Source organism: Xiphias gladius, chromosome 9 (genome assembly GCF_016859285.1).
Source record: "Xiphias gladius isolate SHS-SW01 ecotype Sanya breed wild chromosome 9, ASM1685928v1, whole genome shotgun sequence".
In the NCBI taxonomy this organism is placed as follows: Eukaryota; Metazoa; Chordata; class Actinopteri; order Istiophoriformes; family Xiphiidae; genus Xiphias; species Xiphias gladius.
In genome coordinates this window covers 5,171,052-5,186,744 of record NC_053408.1, presented here as the reverse complement: position 1 = coordinate 5,186,744, position 15,693 = coordinate 5,171,052, and the positions used below count along the sequence as shown (strand labels likewise).

The 15,693-nt window shown below is 45.2% G+C and overlaps 2 protein-coding genes across 5 annotated transcripts; both read right to left on the bottom strand.

The window, feature by feature from the left end:
• Window positions 1-1,729: 1,729 nt before the first annotated feature.
• LOC120794795 (peroxiredoxin-like 2A) lies at window positions 1,730-3,933 on the bottom strand. The gene is made up of 5 exons (XM_040136139.1): window positions 3,687-3,933; window positions 3,401-3,492; window positions 2,469-2,609; window positions 2,048-2,212; window positions 1,730-1,883 (listed from the first exon to the last, which is right to left on the bottom strand). Exons 1-5 carry the CDS (start codon window positions 3,835-3,837, stop codon window positions 1,770-1,772), a joined length of 663 nt encoding a protein of 220 aa, XP_039992073.1. The 5' UTR covers window positions 3,838-3,933; the 3' UTR covers window positions 1,730-1,769.
• A 699-nt stretch (window positions 3,934-4,632) lies between these two features.
• Window positions 4,633-11,331, bottom strand: LOC120794415 (muscle M-line assembly protein unc-89-like). Of its 4 annotated transcripts, XM_040135489.1 has the most exons (10): window positions 11,236-11,323; window positions 10,780-10,954; window positions 8,180-8,302; window positions 7,094-7,285; window positions 6,447-6,839; window positions 6,156-6,308; window positions 5,799-5,951; window positions 5,299-5,472; window positions 4,884-5,031; window positions 4,633-4,783 (listed from the first exon to the last, which is right to left on the bottom strand). In XM_040135489.1, exons 2-9 carry the CDS (start codon window positions 10,924-10,926, stop codon window positions 4,921-4,923), a joined length of 1,446 nt encoding a protein of 481 aa, XP_039991423.1. In that variant the 5' UTR covers window positions 10,927-10,954; window positions 11,236-11,323; the 3' UTR covers window positions 4,633-4,783; window positions 4,884-4,920. The 4 variants fall into 4 exon arrangements, with proteins under 4 accessions (XP_039991423.1, XP_039991421.1, XP_039991420.1 ...); XM_040135487.1 differs by having other exon boundaries at window positions 6,156-6,839; window positions 11,283-11,331; XM_040135486.1 differs by having other exon boundaries at window positions 6,156-6,839.
• Between the last annotated feature and the right edge of the window lie 4,362 nt (window positions 11,332-15,693).

Sequence of the window (15,693 nt, the reverse complement as noted above, 5' to 3'; positions counted from 1 at the left end):
CCGCTGCAACCGTCAGCGTGGCCACAACTGCCCGAGCCACACACCACACGTTAAAACAGCTCCCCCTTCGGGGCACAGGAAAGCACTGGAAAGAGCAACGAATACGCGTGAATCTTCACCTGCTACATAAACAAACAGTATGTGTACTGTTAAATAGACAAGAGGGCACAGGATATTCAATGAGTCAAACTTCAACGATACCGTGCGCTGTGATACAAGCTAAACGCCACATATAATGTCCCTGCTGACCTAAGACCGACCCAGGCAAACCCTCCCCCCCTGCGGCTCTGCGATCGTTCTGTTTATCGAATCGCGTTGTTTTGAAATTGATAGCGGCTTTGGGGGAGCGGTTAGATCTCGGTGAGGGCCTTTCGTCCACAATGATTCACGGCAACGCTAGTCACACTCCCGCGCAATGACTGGGCTCAGTGTAGTGCAGCGGCAGCACAAGTACAGAGGAGTTTGTTATTAGACATTAGCCACCATACGCTGCCGGTCACACCAGACCAAGTAAAGGTGTGGCTGCAAAATCCCCGGAGCTTGTTGAATAGAGCAAGAGTGTGTGATACTGCTTATCAGTTCAATATCTTCATTTTAAACAGATGTTATATCGTCTATCAAAATGTATGTAGCCTCACTTTTAACACTTTTGAGAGAAAGAAAAAGTTGTTTCATTTTTCTTTTTTTTTCCCAAAGTTAAACCAACTTGGGTCTCTTACTATTAAAATGTGGTACATTTCAATTGAGACAGTATTTGAAGGACAAATATTACCAAGTAGGTCTGCATTTCTCTACAGTTCTGTTTTTTTCCACACTGTCCTTAATGCAGAAATAAACTTGTACAGTAAACTAGATTTGACCATTAGATATTATATAAATATTAACATTATTTTCAAACCTCCTCAATACAATGCCCGTTAGTAATAGTCACTAATAGCTGGTTGGTTTTTTCAAAAAAAAAAAAAAAAAAAACTCAGGGTCTAACAGCTTAAGATTGTTCTTTAGGGGGGGGGGGCATTTTAAATCAAGGCAGAAGAATACCAGCCCGTCTCCATAGTTGTTTCAAATGTGTCAACAAGTATCCAGTAAGAGATGTAGTTTATTCAGGCTGAACAAAAAGCCCCAGAGTGGCATCCAGAAAGCGGTTTTGTGTGGGTGGTGTGGAAGTGCTCTTATTAAATGTGAGGAAAAACCCGAGCAGGAAACCCGGCTGGTGTTACATCGTGATTTTGGCTCAGAAAACGGCCCCACGTTCCACCTGGAGGAATTCAGATTACATTTTATCTCAGGAAGTCAAACATCTAACCAGCTTCTTGCATGCAGTCAAAAAATGAATAAAAAAAAATAAACTGTAGAGCTCAAACACATGATTTATTAGTCACAGACCACAGTCTCTTGGTTCCCAAGATAACACAGGGTAGAGGTATCACAGGGTAATAAAAGGAAACTGAGTGTTGGATATCAGGCCTGCTTCCTCTGTAGATTTTAAAGACAGACCGTCATTAACACACTCTGAGCCTCTTAAAACACAGTCATACCCCAAAATGTATCCTGGTTTCCCTAAGACCAGTAAACCAACAAACCCACCAGTCTAATATGCACTTTTATACATATCCTTTTCTCTCTCTCACTCACTCACACACTATGGACTTTAAATCTGTGTCACAAAACTCTGCTCAAGGAGGCTATTTTTTTTTTTTTCTCCCCCCATTTTTAAACGGATGTGAGATTTTTTTTTTTTCCCCCTCCACCAGGGGTAATACGAAGCATTATTTCTTCTGTAATGGCAGAAGTTCCTGTGGTATTCTTCTGGCAGCTTGGATGACATCTTCAATGTTGACTTTATCCCCAAATTCAATCTCTCTGTGCTCCAGAAGTATTCCCTGCAGAGGAATTTAAAAAAATAAATATAATTTACAAAATGAGGGGTTTCTCTCTAACAAAAATATATCACACACTTCCAAGTGTACATGTTTTGTTCCTCTTTGACACGATTTGTAATGTAACGTGCATTTTACTGATGACAGCTCGACCGTAGGAGTTTTACCTGCTGTCCTCGTCCAATGACAAAGACCCCACCAAGGACAAAGCCCTCTCCCAAAACGTTCCCCGCGAAGCCCTTCTTAAAGGCCCTCAGGCCATTCATCCACACCCCAACGCGAAGGAACGCCAGGAGACCCATCTTCCGCTCTCGGGGGCCATAAAAGCGTCTCTGCAATGCAAGCACACACACACACACACCAGAATCCTTGAATCAGTCATGCGGACCTAAACCGATTTCTCGCAGATCCTGAATGACCTCAGTATATTAACAAGAAGTGATGCTGAAAAACTGGTTGAATCTGGTTTGAAGAAGATCAGTGTTCCCCCTCTTGTTATCAAGGAAAAGCTCTGTACCAGGGGGTGACTGACCACACAATACAGCGATTCATTACAGGGGGGAAAAAAAAAAAAAAAAAAAATTCCACCTTTTCATCCAAGAAGACCTCGCCCTTAAAGTACGGTCTGAAGTTCTGGACCTCGTTGCCGGCGTCCTCCTTCACCACGGCGTACAGAGGGACCCCGAGCTCGTCCAGCTGGGGTTTCAGAGAGGACAGCTCTGCGGCCTCCTGCAGCCAACCAGGAAATACAACTTCAACCAAAAAACTGATAGGATTTTGTCACACAACACACGCGTCAACTTGTAAATACCAGGCCTCCCATTGTAAATTTAAAAATCAGTTTCCATTTGTTTTGTGATATTAGTTGTATTTTAACTAAAAATTCTAATGCTTAGCATCATACAGTATGTATTGTTTTTACAATGTTCAGGTTACATTTCATTATACTGCCCATGATATTGGTACATCACCTACGATTAGCCTTTTATCACGGTACGTGATCAACAGTGTGTGTATTGTTTTTTGTGGCTTCTTGGAATATGTGCTACTGGTAGCACTGGCGTGTCAGCATGTCTTTTGTCTGTCGTCTGCCGTGAGCTATCTGACCTGTGCCTCTTATTTGTCAGCGTGCGTGGGAGACCAAGCCAGTTCCCCCTTTGGGAGATGCACAAAGTAAAACTAAAAATAAGAACATTGTTCAAAACTCCCTCTAAAAAACAAAAAATCAAGTGGAAATGCCAGAGTTCCAAAAAGATAACAACTATTCCAGGATGAATTTTGAGGATCTGTTTATAATGTGATGCACCAGACATGAGGAATGTTTCCATTTACTGGAACGGAGTTTAGGATGAGGCCAGTCAACGGTAGCTTCAATACACAAAATCTATGACAGACATTGAGGATTATTTTTTTCTAGGTACTAAAAGGGGAAATAATCATATTTAAAAAGGGGAAACAAATTCCTTTTCACGAACCCATGCGGTCATAAGATGACTTGTGAGGGCCATCGCATACACTACCTCTCTGCACAGAAATCATCCAGGCCTCCGCACTGCCATGATGACAGCTCCAGACTTCTCCCACAAAGACTTGGCTCTCAGGGTTTTTATTTCTGAGGGACCAAATGAGGCAACAGGGTCAAGGACTGGCACAACAGACTAAACACAGGACTCACGCCAACTAAGCAAAAGCAATTGGCAGCACACACTTTTGACTATCAGTAAAAGTAAAAACAATGAACAATGTTATTAGCACGTTAATCTTTTGGTGGATTAAAAAAAAAAAAAAAACGCAGTTCTGACTTACCTCCCTTCAAAGTTTTGAGTTCAGTTTCCTCCAAATGCTGGAGAGAGGCCTTGAGCGGCGGTGTGAGAAACATACCGGTGACAAAATTCATGACACCAGTGACGAGGCCGCCGACAGCGGCCACAGCGTTGGCTACGAGCCCCATTGCCATTTCTCCTCCCCGGTGCACACGGCCGGAGCTACGACGGCTCTGAGGCTGCGGCGCGTCTAACAGCGCATTTCACCTCCAGCCAAGCTTAATCCTCGCAGCGCTTCCCAAACCCCGCCCCCCCCTTTTTTTTTCTTTTTTTCATCCTGATCGGACCAATTGATTTAAACACAGCTGTGTTTGATCAGCGGCGCCGTCATCGAGTCACCGCAGCAGATACTGAAAAGTGAGGCACCAGGGTTGGCAGTCCTCCTTCAGTTCAAAGGTCACTGGAGAAACTGCACCGTCATTCGGCCAAAACGTGTCAGACATGGCAGCCACAGCGTCGAAGGGTTACACAATGAAGTCCTTTAGGAAGCAGGGTGGATTCCTTTGAGCTGAAAACACACTGCTGCTGAAGCTCTCTTTACACTGTTCCAACCACACCCCCCCCCCCGCTCCGATTCAGTTCAATCAGACTAAAACTCCGCCCCCCCCAAACAAAATGAGTTTCTCTGAATGTGAATTCTCTGGGATTCTTGAGAAGCATATTCAGAGTGTGAAACTAGGATGCTGTTTTCACATTCATCTGCAGAAAGGTGGAGAGTTTCTCTGTGCTCACCTTCAGTCTCTGTTTGAGACTTATTTTATTTTAAACTAGTGTGATGTGGAAACTTGAAACAAATGATCATTCCGAGGGGAGTATTTTCATGTCTCAAGACCTATCTGGAGGGGATCTTTGACAATTTAGTCACAGACATACTGACACAAACCGAATAAATTAAACATGAGAAATGTTTATTTTTTACTTAACACTTGCATATTTTATACATCTCCAGCAAACTAAATGTACACTGAAGCTATTTTATTCATAAACCTAGTTAAACTAATGTAAAAGATGGAACAGTGGCTGGTGGATCATCTAAAAACACTAACTTGATCGTGTATCGTCTGCTTCTTTGTCTTCTTCCTGAAAAGAAACATAGTTTTTTGAATGTTTGGACATTTGAAACGGATCATAAATCCCTTTGGGGATTTTAATTTGTTGCCGATCGGCCTAGAGAGTCTACCGTCTCCTTGGAGTCCTCCTTGTCAGAAGGAGACCTTTCATGTCGCCCCTCGCGAAGTCACCGGTCTTTCAGTCCCCTCTACTGTTACCTCACTCTCAGCTGGAGCCGAACTATCAGGGGACTCACTCGTGCGTTGCCCGTCTGCCTCCTGAGATGAAGTGATCAGACCAGTTCTGGTTAAGCATTAAACCATTGTGTCTTGGATTTCCATCTCTAGATTCTGGCTGTCTGTCTACGGCTGCAAGGACATTTTGGTTCTCAAGAGCAACACTGCTGCCTCCTGTGGACCTGCTTTTCTTACTCAATACGTCAGAAATAAGCAAAGAATAAAAGAAAAATATTCTGCATTTTGCACAAGAGAAAGTATTTCTGTAAACGTTCAGTAGCGTCAGCAGATTGAGTTCAAATGGGCCACCTTTTCCTGGTCCTGAAGAGGAGGAGAACTTGATTTGTGTGTCTCCTGCTCAGTTTTTGTCATCTGCTCTTCAGTAGAAAATGTCTCCTCTGGTTCGAGATCTTCATTCTTTGGGGCTGAGGCTGACTCTACTTGGACGGAATCGGCAGGTTTATCAGTTTTGTCTTCATCAACCTTTTAGAGAAATGGTGTGATGCAGAAAATTAGAAGATTAGATTTTGAAAAAACAGTCAGAAATAATCCTGTCGTTCTGCCTTTTGCTCAGCCTGACACCTGTCTGTATTTCCTTCACCTGGACTCCTCCTGTCTCCTGTCCCTCATCTGGCCCGTTAAGTTTAACCTTCAGCTCACTTGGCTTCAAGTCTTCTTAATCACTGTCTGTATCTTTCCTTGCTCTGTATCCTGCATCTCTTGCATCCTAAAATCTGTATACGAGGCAACCTGAATCCTCATGCTGGGCACGTAATAAAATCGCATAACCTGTATTCCAGCAGCATCACCTTCTCTGGGTCTTGAGCGCCAGGGGATCGAGGGCTTTGCGTGTCGTGTAGCTCCTGCGCTTTGTCTGTCTTTAAATCATCGGCGTCTTGGCTGTCAAGTGTGGAGCGTGGTTCAGTCTGCTCAAGTTCTGCGGTGTCAGCTTCATCAACCACCTGCACAGCAGTTTTGAGACAGAATCATTTGTAACTGAACTATTTAAGTGTCACAGTGAAACATAAGCAGAGCTTTTCCCATCTCCTCTGTGTTTAACACACAGTCATCTTTGCATGTGTTAGGAATTTATTGTTATGATATAAACCATCTGGTTAAACCTTAACACATCACAGGTCTGAAATTGTATAGATGTGTCTCATCACCTTATCCAAATTATCTCGGTCTTTCTCCTCTGCTTGACTGATGCTTTCCTCGTCCTCAGCTTTCTCTTCCACTTCATCATCACTTGGCTCATCTTTTGTTTTCTCTTCTGCTTGATCACTCCTGGGCTCCACTTCGGTTTTTTCAACAGGCATTTCTGGAGACTCATCTTTGACCTCTGTCCTGAGGATCTCAGAGGGGGAAGAGCAAGCCCCCTCCAGAGGTTTCCTCTCAGGGGACCCTGGACTGGTTTCGTTACCTGTAACCTTCACCTGGCAGTTTTCAACAGGCATTTCTGGAGACTCGTCTTTGACCTCTGTGCTGAGGATCTCAGAGGGGGAAGAGCGAGCCCCTTCCAGAGGTTTCCTCTCAGGGGACCCCCGACTGGTTTCGTTACCTGTAACCTTCACCTGGCAGTTTTCAACAGGCATTTCTGGAGACTCGTCTTTGACCTCTGTGCTGAGGATCTCAGAGGGGGAAGAGCGAGCCCCTTCCAGAGGTTTCCTCTCAGGGGACCCCCGACTGGTTTCGTTACCTGTAACCTTCACCTGGCAGTTTTCAACAGGCATTTCTGGAGACTCGTCTTTGACCTCTGTGCTGAGGGTCTCAGAGGGGGAAGAGCGAGCCCCTTCCAGAGGTTTCCTCTCAGGGGACCCTGGACTGGTTACGTTACCTGTAACCTTCACCTGGCAGACACACCATCTCCTTAAAGCATTTGAAGTCAGTCATTTGAGGGCTATTTTCAAACCACACAAGATGAATCATGCACAGATGTGTCAGAATGAATGTAGCAAACCACCCCACCACCGCAAGTACTTCAGCAAAGGTAATAAATCCAACCAAAGGCCACAGAAGAGACCAAATTTAAGAGGAAACTGCAAATGATCAGGGAGGCACCACCACCTGAAGCACACCGATTTGAGATCTACTTTTTAATCACCTCCAGTTCAGTGTCATTTTCCTGAGCTTCAGTTTGGTGTTCATCTGTGTCCTGCTGGTTTTCAGGATGAGGAGCGTTTGGTTTCTCCTCTGTAACAGGTCTGTTGTCCACAGCAGCTCCTGTTGTGGCTGGTGTGGGTGCACCAGACCCAGTCGGCTCCTTCTCAGGGATCTGTTGATGCGTTGATATGCTCTTGAAGGATTTTGCCCAAAATGTCATGTAAAGTGTTAAGAAAACGTGCTCCAATGGAAGCATATGTATGTGGAGAACATTACAGTGATGGCTTTGCTTTTCTGAACCTTCCTCTCTTCTGTTTTCATCCGCTGTTCCTCTCAATTCTTGGTATTTGCTTTAAAGTAACTTCTCAAAATAGGGAAAATGGGGTGTCATCGACCCCTTTAATGTCTGACTGTGACTTAAATGATGAACTTGAAGAAATTCAGACCTATCTTAATACAACACAGTGCACATATGTGAAAGAGTTATGTTTGCTATAATCCTTCCCAATGTCAATTCTGCCAGTGAAAAGATCCCTTTCAACCCCAGTGTAAGAGATGAGGGGGAAAAAAATCCACAGTCCTTATTCTGTACAAAGATTCAGGTGATGCTAAAATGAGGCTTCAGCAGCCTGAGTTAGACAAATCAATTGATTATTTTCAAAATGTATCTTTGTGTTACTGCAGCAGCACTGCAGGTAGAAAAGAGATGTTGTCCTGGGAAACACAAAGAGGGAGTTTCATATTAGGATTACAGCAAGCAATAACTCATTCAATGTACATATGGGCATGTAAGAGCTGTTTTAAGATAGATTTAAGAAAAAGTTATCCGATCATTTAGATCTTACCTTTAAACTCAAACAAAATAACAAAACAAGGCAGCGCAGACTTAGAATACCTGAAGAGATGAAAAAAAAAGTTGCACCACTACCTCCTGCAGGATGGGAAAACTTGGTTGTAAGGAGGCTTCAGATGGATAAAGGAGCAGGAGTGAATGGAAGTTTAAATAACTCCAGGTTTAGCTAGCTAGTTACTCTTTTTCCCCACACAAAAATTGAAAACATCACAGGGGTTTTGTCACAAAACATACTTTTTTAGACTCTTCCAAGGCCTCACTGATCTTGCGCTCCTCTTCCTTCAGCTTCCCCTGGTACAACGCTTCGTCTCTGGCTTTCGCCTGCTCCTGCTCCAGGAGAGCCAAATGGGCCTTTTTCTGCAAATAAAAAAAATAATAAAGTGGTACAAAAACAAGGCCTTTGACTGAGGGAAAGGAACCTACAACACTTTTTGACAACTCGAAAGGTTTGTAAGAGGCTTGACCCTCTGGTCTTGTATTTCTTATAAACCTGAGGCAGCCACAGATCTCCAGGCGTGCGGGGCTCTGTTAGCAGTTTCTGAATCTAAGCTAAAGGCAAAAGGGTTTTTACGCCACGGTCCCTATAGGCTTAATAGCTTTCCAGCACTCAGCCTGAGGAGCTTAGACTGTCTAAGTCTGTGTCATCTATTACTACGGTTCTCAAAACCTATTTGAAGATTGGGGCTTTGAGGTAGTAGTAGTGGCAATAGAGGTATGCGTAGAAGTAGAATGGGAGACAGAGCCTTCAGTTATCAGGCTCCTCTAGTGTGGAACCACCTTCCAGTTTTGGTCCGGGAGGCGGACACCCTCTCCGAATTGAAGAGTTGACTTAAATCCTTCCTTTTTGACACAGCTTACAGGTACGGCCAGCTCAGGCGTGGCTTGAACCACCCCTTAGTTATGCAGCTATGGAACTAGACTGCCGGTTGCCTTCCCATGATGCACTGAGCTCCTCTCATGTTTCCCGTCTCTCTCCTCTCTCCTCCTGTCGCTTTTCTGCAGGTATTTCTGCCTCTGGAGCTGCAGAGTCTGGATCTGTGACTGCAAACCACCTGCTGCCCCCATGGTCCTCCTCAACACCCACTGCTTCAAATATTATGACTATCAACTATGATTATATTTAGTTTTATTAGTATTATTATTCACCCTATTATTATAATTATTACTTTTATTATTATTCTCATTATTGTTACACAGCTTTATGTTATACGTCTACTGTGCTATGTTGCCCCCGTCCTCCCTTTCTCTCTCCCTCTCTCAACCCAGCCGGTAGGGGCTGACGGGCCGCCCACCATGAGCCGGATTCTGTTCAAGGTCTCTACCTGTTAAAAGGGAGTTTTTCCTCGCCGCTGTCGCCAAGTGCTTGCTCACGGGGGAATGTGGGTCTCTGTAAGTATAACTATAAGGAGTACGGTCTAGACCTGCTCTACATGAAAAGAGATGACCTCTGTTATTATTTGGCGCAATATAAATAAAACTGAATTGAACTGAATCAAAGTAGCTTTAGCGCTAGCATTTTAGCAGCTAGTAGCAGGGTTTCCCAGGGGTTAGTCTCCCTGTGGTGAGTGGGGGCATGTGCCCCAGGATCGGTATTTCTGCTACAGCACTGCACCCACAACATAACTTCCGATGAATTTTTCTATCCTGTTGCTAGTGGGACAAGAATAATTACGAGCCTTTATTTAAGTAACATTATAAAAAATAGTCCATTGCAGGTAAAAGTCTTGCATTCAAACTTGGCTTAAGTGAAAGTACGTAAATATTATTAACAAAACGTTGTTAGACCTGCACTGACTGATTTTTTTTGAAGCATCAAAGTCAACTTTACGTCATCAGCATTATATCATTATATAGTATAATGGACTGTTACTACAGTCAAATTAACACGCAAGCAGCATTTTAATGTCTGCTCTAGCAGAGGTGAGGCTAATTTTAACTACTCTATTTGCTACTGGGAAGTTTAATTTACCACGTCAATGCATCGTATTTTGTACGATCAATACATCTTTTCAAATGTTTAATCTGCAGGGTGTAGTCACTACCTGTCGAATAAATCCAGTGGAGTAAAAGCATAAAGAAGAGGAAAATAGAAGTACTCAAGTACAAGCACCTCAGACTTGTGCTTAAGTACAGCACTTGGTGTACTCAGGGCTGGATTACCAACCAGGAAAGCCGGCAACTGCCCAGGGGCCCCAGACCCCCATATTGAGGTCCTGCGTCTGGTGGCTCTGGTGTGGTGGAGGGACTCTGTGTCAAAATCTAGTTTTAAGACCAGCACTGTTCATATTGACCTTGTTTATTGTAAAGTTGTGTTTGATCAAATTGCTTTCATTTTTTCCTTGTGCCTGGTAATTACACACTCAAACACCTTGAGTTTACTATCACAGTAAACTGGGAAACTGGCAAATGTTCAGATTTTATAACCTGGTACCAGTTAGTTGTTTGTTTTTTTGACATTTTTGCTTAGAAAAAAAATCTAACTTAATTGGTGAAATATCAAGATTGCTGCCAATGAGTTTCGTGTCAGTCAACTAATCGAGTTGGTGCTGTGGGGAAATAATGATAGGCTACTAACGTGTATAGTAGGGGTCAGCGGGGGGTCGACAACAAATATTTGCCCCAGGGTTCCCTGAGAGTTTAATCTGTTACCATTAGTATGTTAAACAAGTTTTTTTATACAGATATAAATGGTCATAAATAATTAAAAAAAAAACAAAGTAGGCCACAGTATACTGTCTATGCAAGGCTGTAGAGAAAACGCTGCACTGTGTAGGCTACACAATATGTTGTGCAATGCTTCCCCCCACTGACGAGGAAGCTAAAGAGCAGCTTACCTCGGTCTCATATTTAACATTTGCGTCGTACTTGTGCAGCCAGTGGGCCAGATACAGGATGGGGTTCACGGGGCGCTGCTCGGCCACTTCAGCCAGTCCGTCTGCCAGACATTTTCCGAGATGTCTTTTTATATACTCAGAGTCCATGGTTGTTGTTGTTGTTTTGTTTTTTTTTTTCTGCATGAATAGTTAAAACACAGCTTGAGTTAACATTATAACCTGGAAACATATACTACTGGATAGTGAGCTGATTTTTAGCTCGTCAAATGCAAAACAAACAAATACACACACACAAAAAAAACCCCTGCGTCAGTCAGCGTCGGTCAACAGGAACTAAAACAAAGGTTTTACTGGCATTTTAACGTTAATGTTTAGCTACACAGGCTTTACGGTAAGTAGTAATATTTTTTACTTTGTCTTGTATCTATCGTAAGTAGAATGTAACAACTTATTTACCAATTTAGCAACCAAGAGAAGAGTAAAAACATGGCCAACACACGAACCGTTTTCACTCAGCGTCCGGATGTAGCCTCTGTGTCTCCATGGTAACGGTGTCGCATCATTAATGCTTCCCTCAATCTTTTTTTAAATAGTTCCTACTTCCTCCAACTATTATTATCATTGTTATTGTTATTATTATTGTTATTATTATATCTAATTCACTTTAGTTTAGGCATACTATTTTTTTCCAGGTGACATTTTTCATAGAGGGACCAAAGGTTAAATCCCAAAGCAAAAAATCCACAGATTTTCTTTTCTTTTCTTTTTTTTTTTTTTTTTTAAACTTTGCTGCTGTCTTGCTTTAGGTCACGGAGCTCGGACTAGACTCAATATTACTCAATCATAATAATAAGTCTTACAAACGTTTAAACAAAGGCCTATTTTATCATTTGGCCATCCACTTAGAAAGACCGAGGTCCACTCATTGAAAGTAAAATGTTGCTGCCCCAGGTTAACTCAACTGTGACAGCAAACATTGAGATTTTACAATTAGGTTCAGTGAAAATGGGCTGTCGAAAAAAACAGCCCCCCCCCAAAACAAAACCTCTCTATCTTCCAAATATGAACAAAACAACAATATCGAGAGAGACCAGGCAATTTTCGCGAGCTCTCAAATCCAGTAAGACTAAGAAAAATAGGCACCAGACTTGAGCCACATGTTACCGACTGATTTCACAAGGGCAGTTTCAACGCTAGGACGAGTTTAAATCCCAGATTTAAAGTTGCGTGAGCAGGCTATGGAACACGTCCCTTTCATATCTCTTTTATACCATTGATGGCGAGAAAAAGTCCCGGGCCATATCTCTGCAGTATTTGGTATGATTTTATGTGCCCCCCCCCCCCCGTACTGAGACTGGGACAGTTTGCTCACATGGGAGAGGGAGAAGGTGGGGAAAATTGCAGCGGGCTCCATTTCCAAGAAACCGATGACGCCCAGCTAGCATTTGCAATCACAGATATCATTTTCCTTGTATAATCATACTACACACCTTTCAGCCAAATATAGCCTCCACATTGACAGGAGGACTCGCCCAATCAGACCGTATGAAGTGCGCTGATGCAGCCCCGTCCCCCTCGCTGCATATGCAGAGGTTAGTGTGATCAAAAATCAGATTGCCTTTTCTTTTTCTTTTTTTCCCCCCGGTGCCTTATGTATAGAGTGACCTTTAACAGCTGCACCCCGGCGCCATTAAGTGGACCGTTCCTCTCATCTGTGAGCGAGGACGTCGGGTACTGGTCCTTAAGGTCCCCCCCCATATGGGCCCTGAGAACAAGTTCTGTCAAGAACTGCCGTCAGTCCTCCATCTGCTCATCATTTCTAACGAGGGTCTTCGGAGACTTTACTTTATAATGTTGTTTCCAACATCATAGGGCTGTGAAGACTTGTCGTTTTGCTGTTAAAGTGAAATTAAATTAATGGAGATCGGGGGGCGGCGGCGACAAAAGCACAGCCTAGGTCCGGAGAAGGGGAACTTCCAGGGGAATTGAATGTCACCACGCTGCCCTCTTGTGGTCTCAGCACCAAGAGACGTCTCTTTTTTTTTTGGGGGGGGGGGGTGTACACACGGTTCCCTCTATCTTTTATCGGCTCCTAGAGTTGGGCTTTTGTGACAAGTTTCTTTTTCTAATATACACGTGCAGAGGACTTTGTTGTGAGCCTCGGGTATGGCTGGAAACGCTCCCATTCAGGATCACAACTGTTCCGCCTGCACCTGTTAATCGGAAATCGTCGTGCGCACAGGGGACTTGTCAAAAACGTCCTTTTCGTGTCCCGGCAGACAAAGAGAGAGAGAGAGAGAAAGACAGGCTTGTCGCCCCCCTCGCTCTTCTGAGGCAGACGGGGAGTAAAGCGACCCCTGAAAACCGCCTCGGGCACGTCGAAGACCGGCTTCGTCGGCTGCAGCCGGCGCGAAACCGCCGCGGGGACCGCAGGCACCTCTGCTGTGCCGCACATTCACAGAAGGTCATATACTGTCGGCTACGACGTGCGGCCTTTCTTGGCAGCATTTTTTTCGTGTGGATGGTTCCACGGCGCACACGCAACGACAGAAGAAGAACTGCGCATGTGGACACGTTGATGCATTTCTATCAGTCTGTGTGCGAGCTGGGAAGGTTTAGCACTTTATAACCACGACACACGGGTTGTCAGTAACACACACACACACACACACACACACACACACACACACACAACAATAAAGACATGACTCAGCAAGAAGTATTCACTCGTGAAACATTGCGAGCTCTCGGGGCAAATGAATGAAGTGACGGGGTTTCGGTCGTCGACGGTTTTGACTACAATAACAGATTTAATGCATTTTGAAATCCGCGGGGGATAAATCACAGAAGGAGCGACTGAATAAAGCAGTTTACGGTGAGAGCCATCCGCGGTCGGAGGATCTGCGGCGGCTGCGGCTCGGGACCAAACCACCGAAAGTTTGGTCCTGCGCTGCAGACGCCGGCTTCGCTTCGTGACTGGGGAGTTGTAAATGCGCCTGGCCGACTGGGGGGGGGGGCGGACTCGTGCGGGAGCGACCAGCTGTGTGGGAACGGGGAAGCGGTTCCGTCACCAAAGTGTCAAAGGTCTGATCTGATCCTACCTGGAGCGGCTGCTCCGGTTTCACCGCAGGAAACCACACTGCGTCAGCAACAGCTGTCCTGCAGCCCCGCACTGGCTGCCAGAAGGGGGGCATTACGTCCTCAGTGTAAGGCTTGACTGAAGATTTCATTTTTTTCTCTCTCCCCCCCGCTTCCTCCCCGACTTTCTTGGACTTTGTGGGAATATTTGCTTTTCTCGTGCAAGGTAACCCGCCGCCCGCCTTCTGTCGTCCTCCCACGAGTGGTTGATGACTCCCGCATGAACCTCGGAGTAGGAGCGTTTCGCGTCGGGATCGGGTCTGGAGGGTTTTGCGCGGAAACCCTCGGCTCGGAACGGCTTCGACGGGTATTTGCGTTTTTTGGTGCTATTTCGTGACTTCGCCCGTCGCGGTGGTCTTACCCTCGTGCTTCCCCTTCCCCCGGTTGAAACGGGCTACTTCGGCATCTTTCGGATCTCATGACCGGAGGGTTACAGTTGGGCTATTTCGTGCCACGGTTTGATCTCGCTTGGACTGCGGTGAAAAAGTACTTGAATCGCTTTCTGTCGAGCCACGGGGAACCGTTTAGCTTTTGTCCGGTAAAGAACACTTTCTATCTGAAAGGCAGAAAGTGGTTGCTCACTCTAAATGAAGCAAGGTATTTTTTCTTCCTTTTTTTTTCTCTCGAAATCAAATGCATACAATGTTTTATTATGAGCAGGTTTCTTCTAATAATAAACACGGACCTGTACTGTAACTGAGCTTGGCGTCGGATTTGGAAACGGTAGATTTACGGCAGCACACACGTTTTTTTTTTTAATGTGTGTATGAGGGAGACGTGTGTGTTGGCGTGGCGGAGGTGAAACCCGCGCGCGAGCGTCACGACGGGCCCGCGTCTTCACCTGCCAGGTGAACACGTCCCTTCGAGGGCACGTGGCACGTCAGATCCAGTGTGGACACTCCGCCTCCTCCCGCGGGGACGAGGTTTTTATTTTTAGCCCGTGTCTTCATGGCAGATTGGAAAAGATACTGTGATGCTGCGGATGCTCGTGCCCCGCCATGTCCCTGCCGTTAATCCGCGTCGGAGGGGTGCGGGACCGCGGAGAGCGGCCGGCTCCACGCAGGCAGGGCCGGCCTCCGGACACGGGAGAAGACGCGGAGACCGGTGCTCGCATCAGCTCAACCGTGCACCTGAGAACCCTGTATTCACGAGTTGGGGGGGGGGGTCCTGCCCCAAGCGCTCCAGCAGTGGGGCCAATGCAGATTTTAGCGTGGATGGGGGTCATCAGGTGGTGGTTGTTTTTTTTTTTGTAGTTCTTACAGTGAGTTGTTTTGCACATTGCGTCTTCTGTCTTAAACATTTAACATTTGCAACTCCCCAGGTGATTCTCCCGCGTGCTGCGCTCACCACCGACTCGCCTACCTGCGTTATCACGCCCTCGCTAGGCGGCACGAGGCGCGCAGCTTACATCGCGTTCGACACTGCGCGGCGCGTGAAGACGTCTCCGTGGTTATTCCGCTGCCCCGAGTGTCTTCGCGTGTCCAGCATCACATGTTCTTGGACGCGGAAGGTGTCGGTTTTGAGTTTCTTTCACCAACCGAGCCCATGTGACCTGCTTGGCTGGGCCTCTGTATTTTCCAGAGTGTTCAAAAGGTGAAATAAGGTTAAACATAAGTAACCCCCCCCCCCCAAAATGTACTTCCTCATTTTTTCAGTTCCCCCATGGGAATGTTATGTGACAGAAATAGTGTTTTTTTTTGTTAACGTTTTGTTTTAAATAGATGGTTCGATTCCTGTATGGATGTCTGTGGTTTTTTTTTTTATGGACTTGATTGG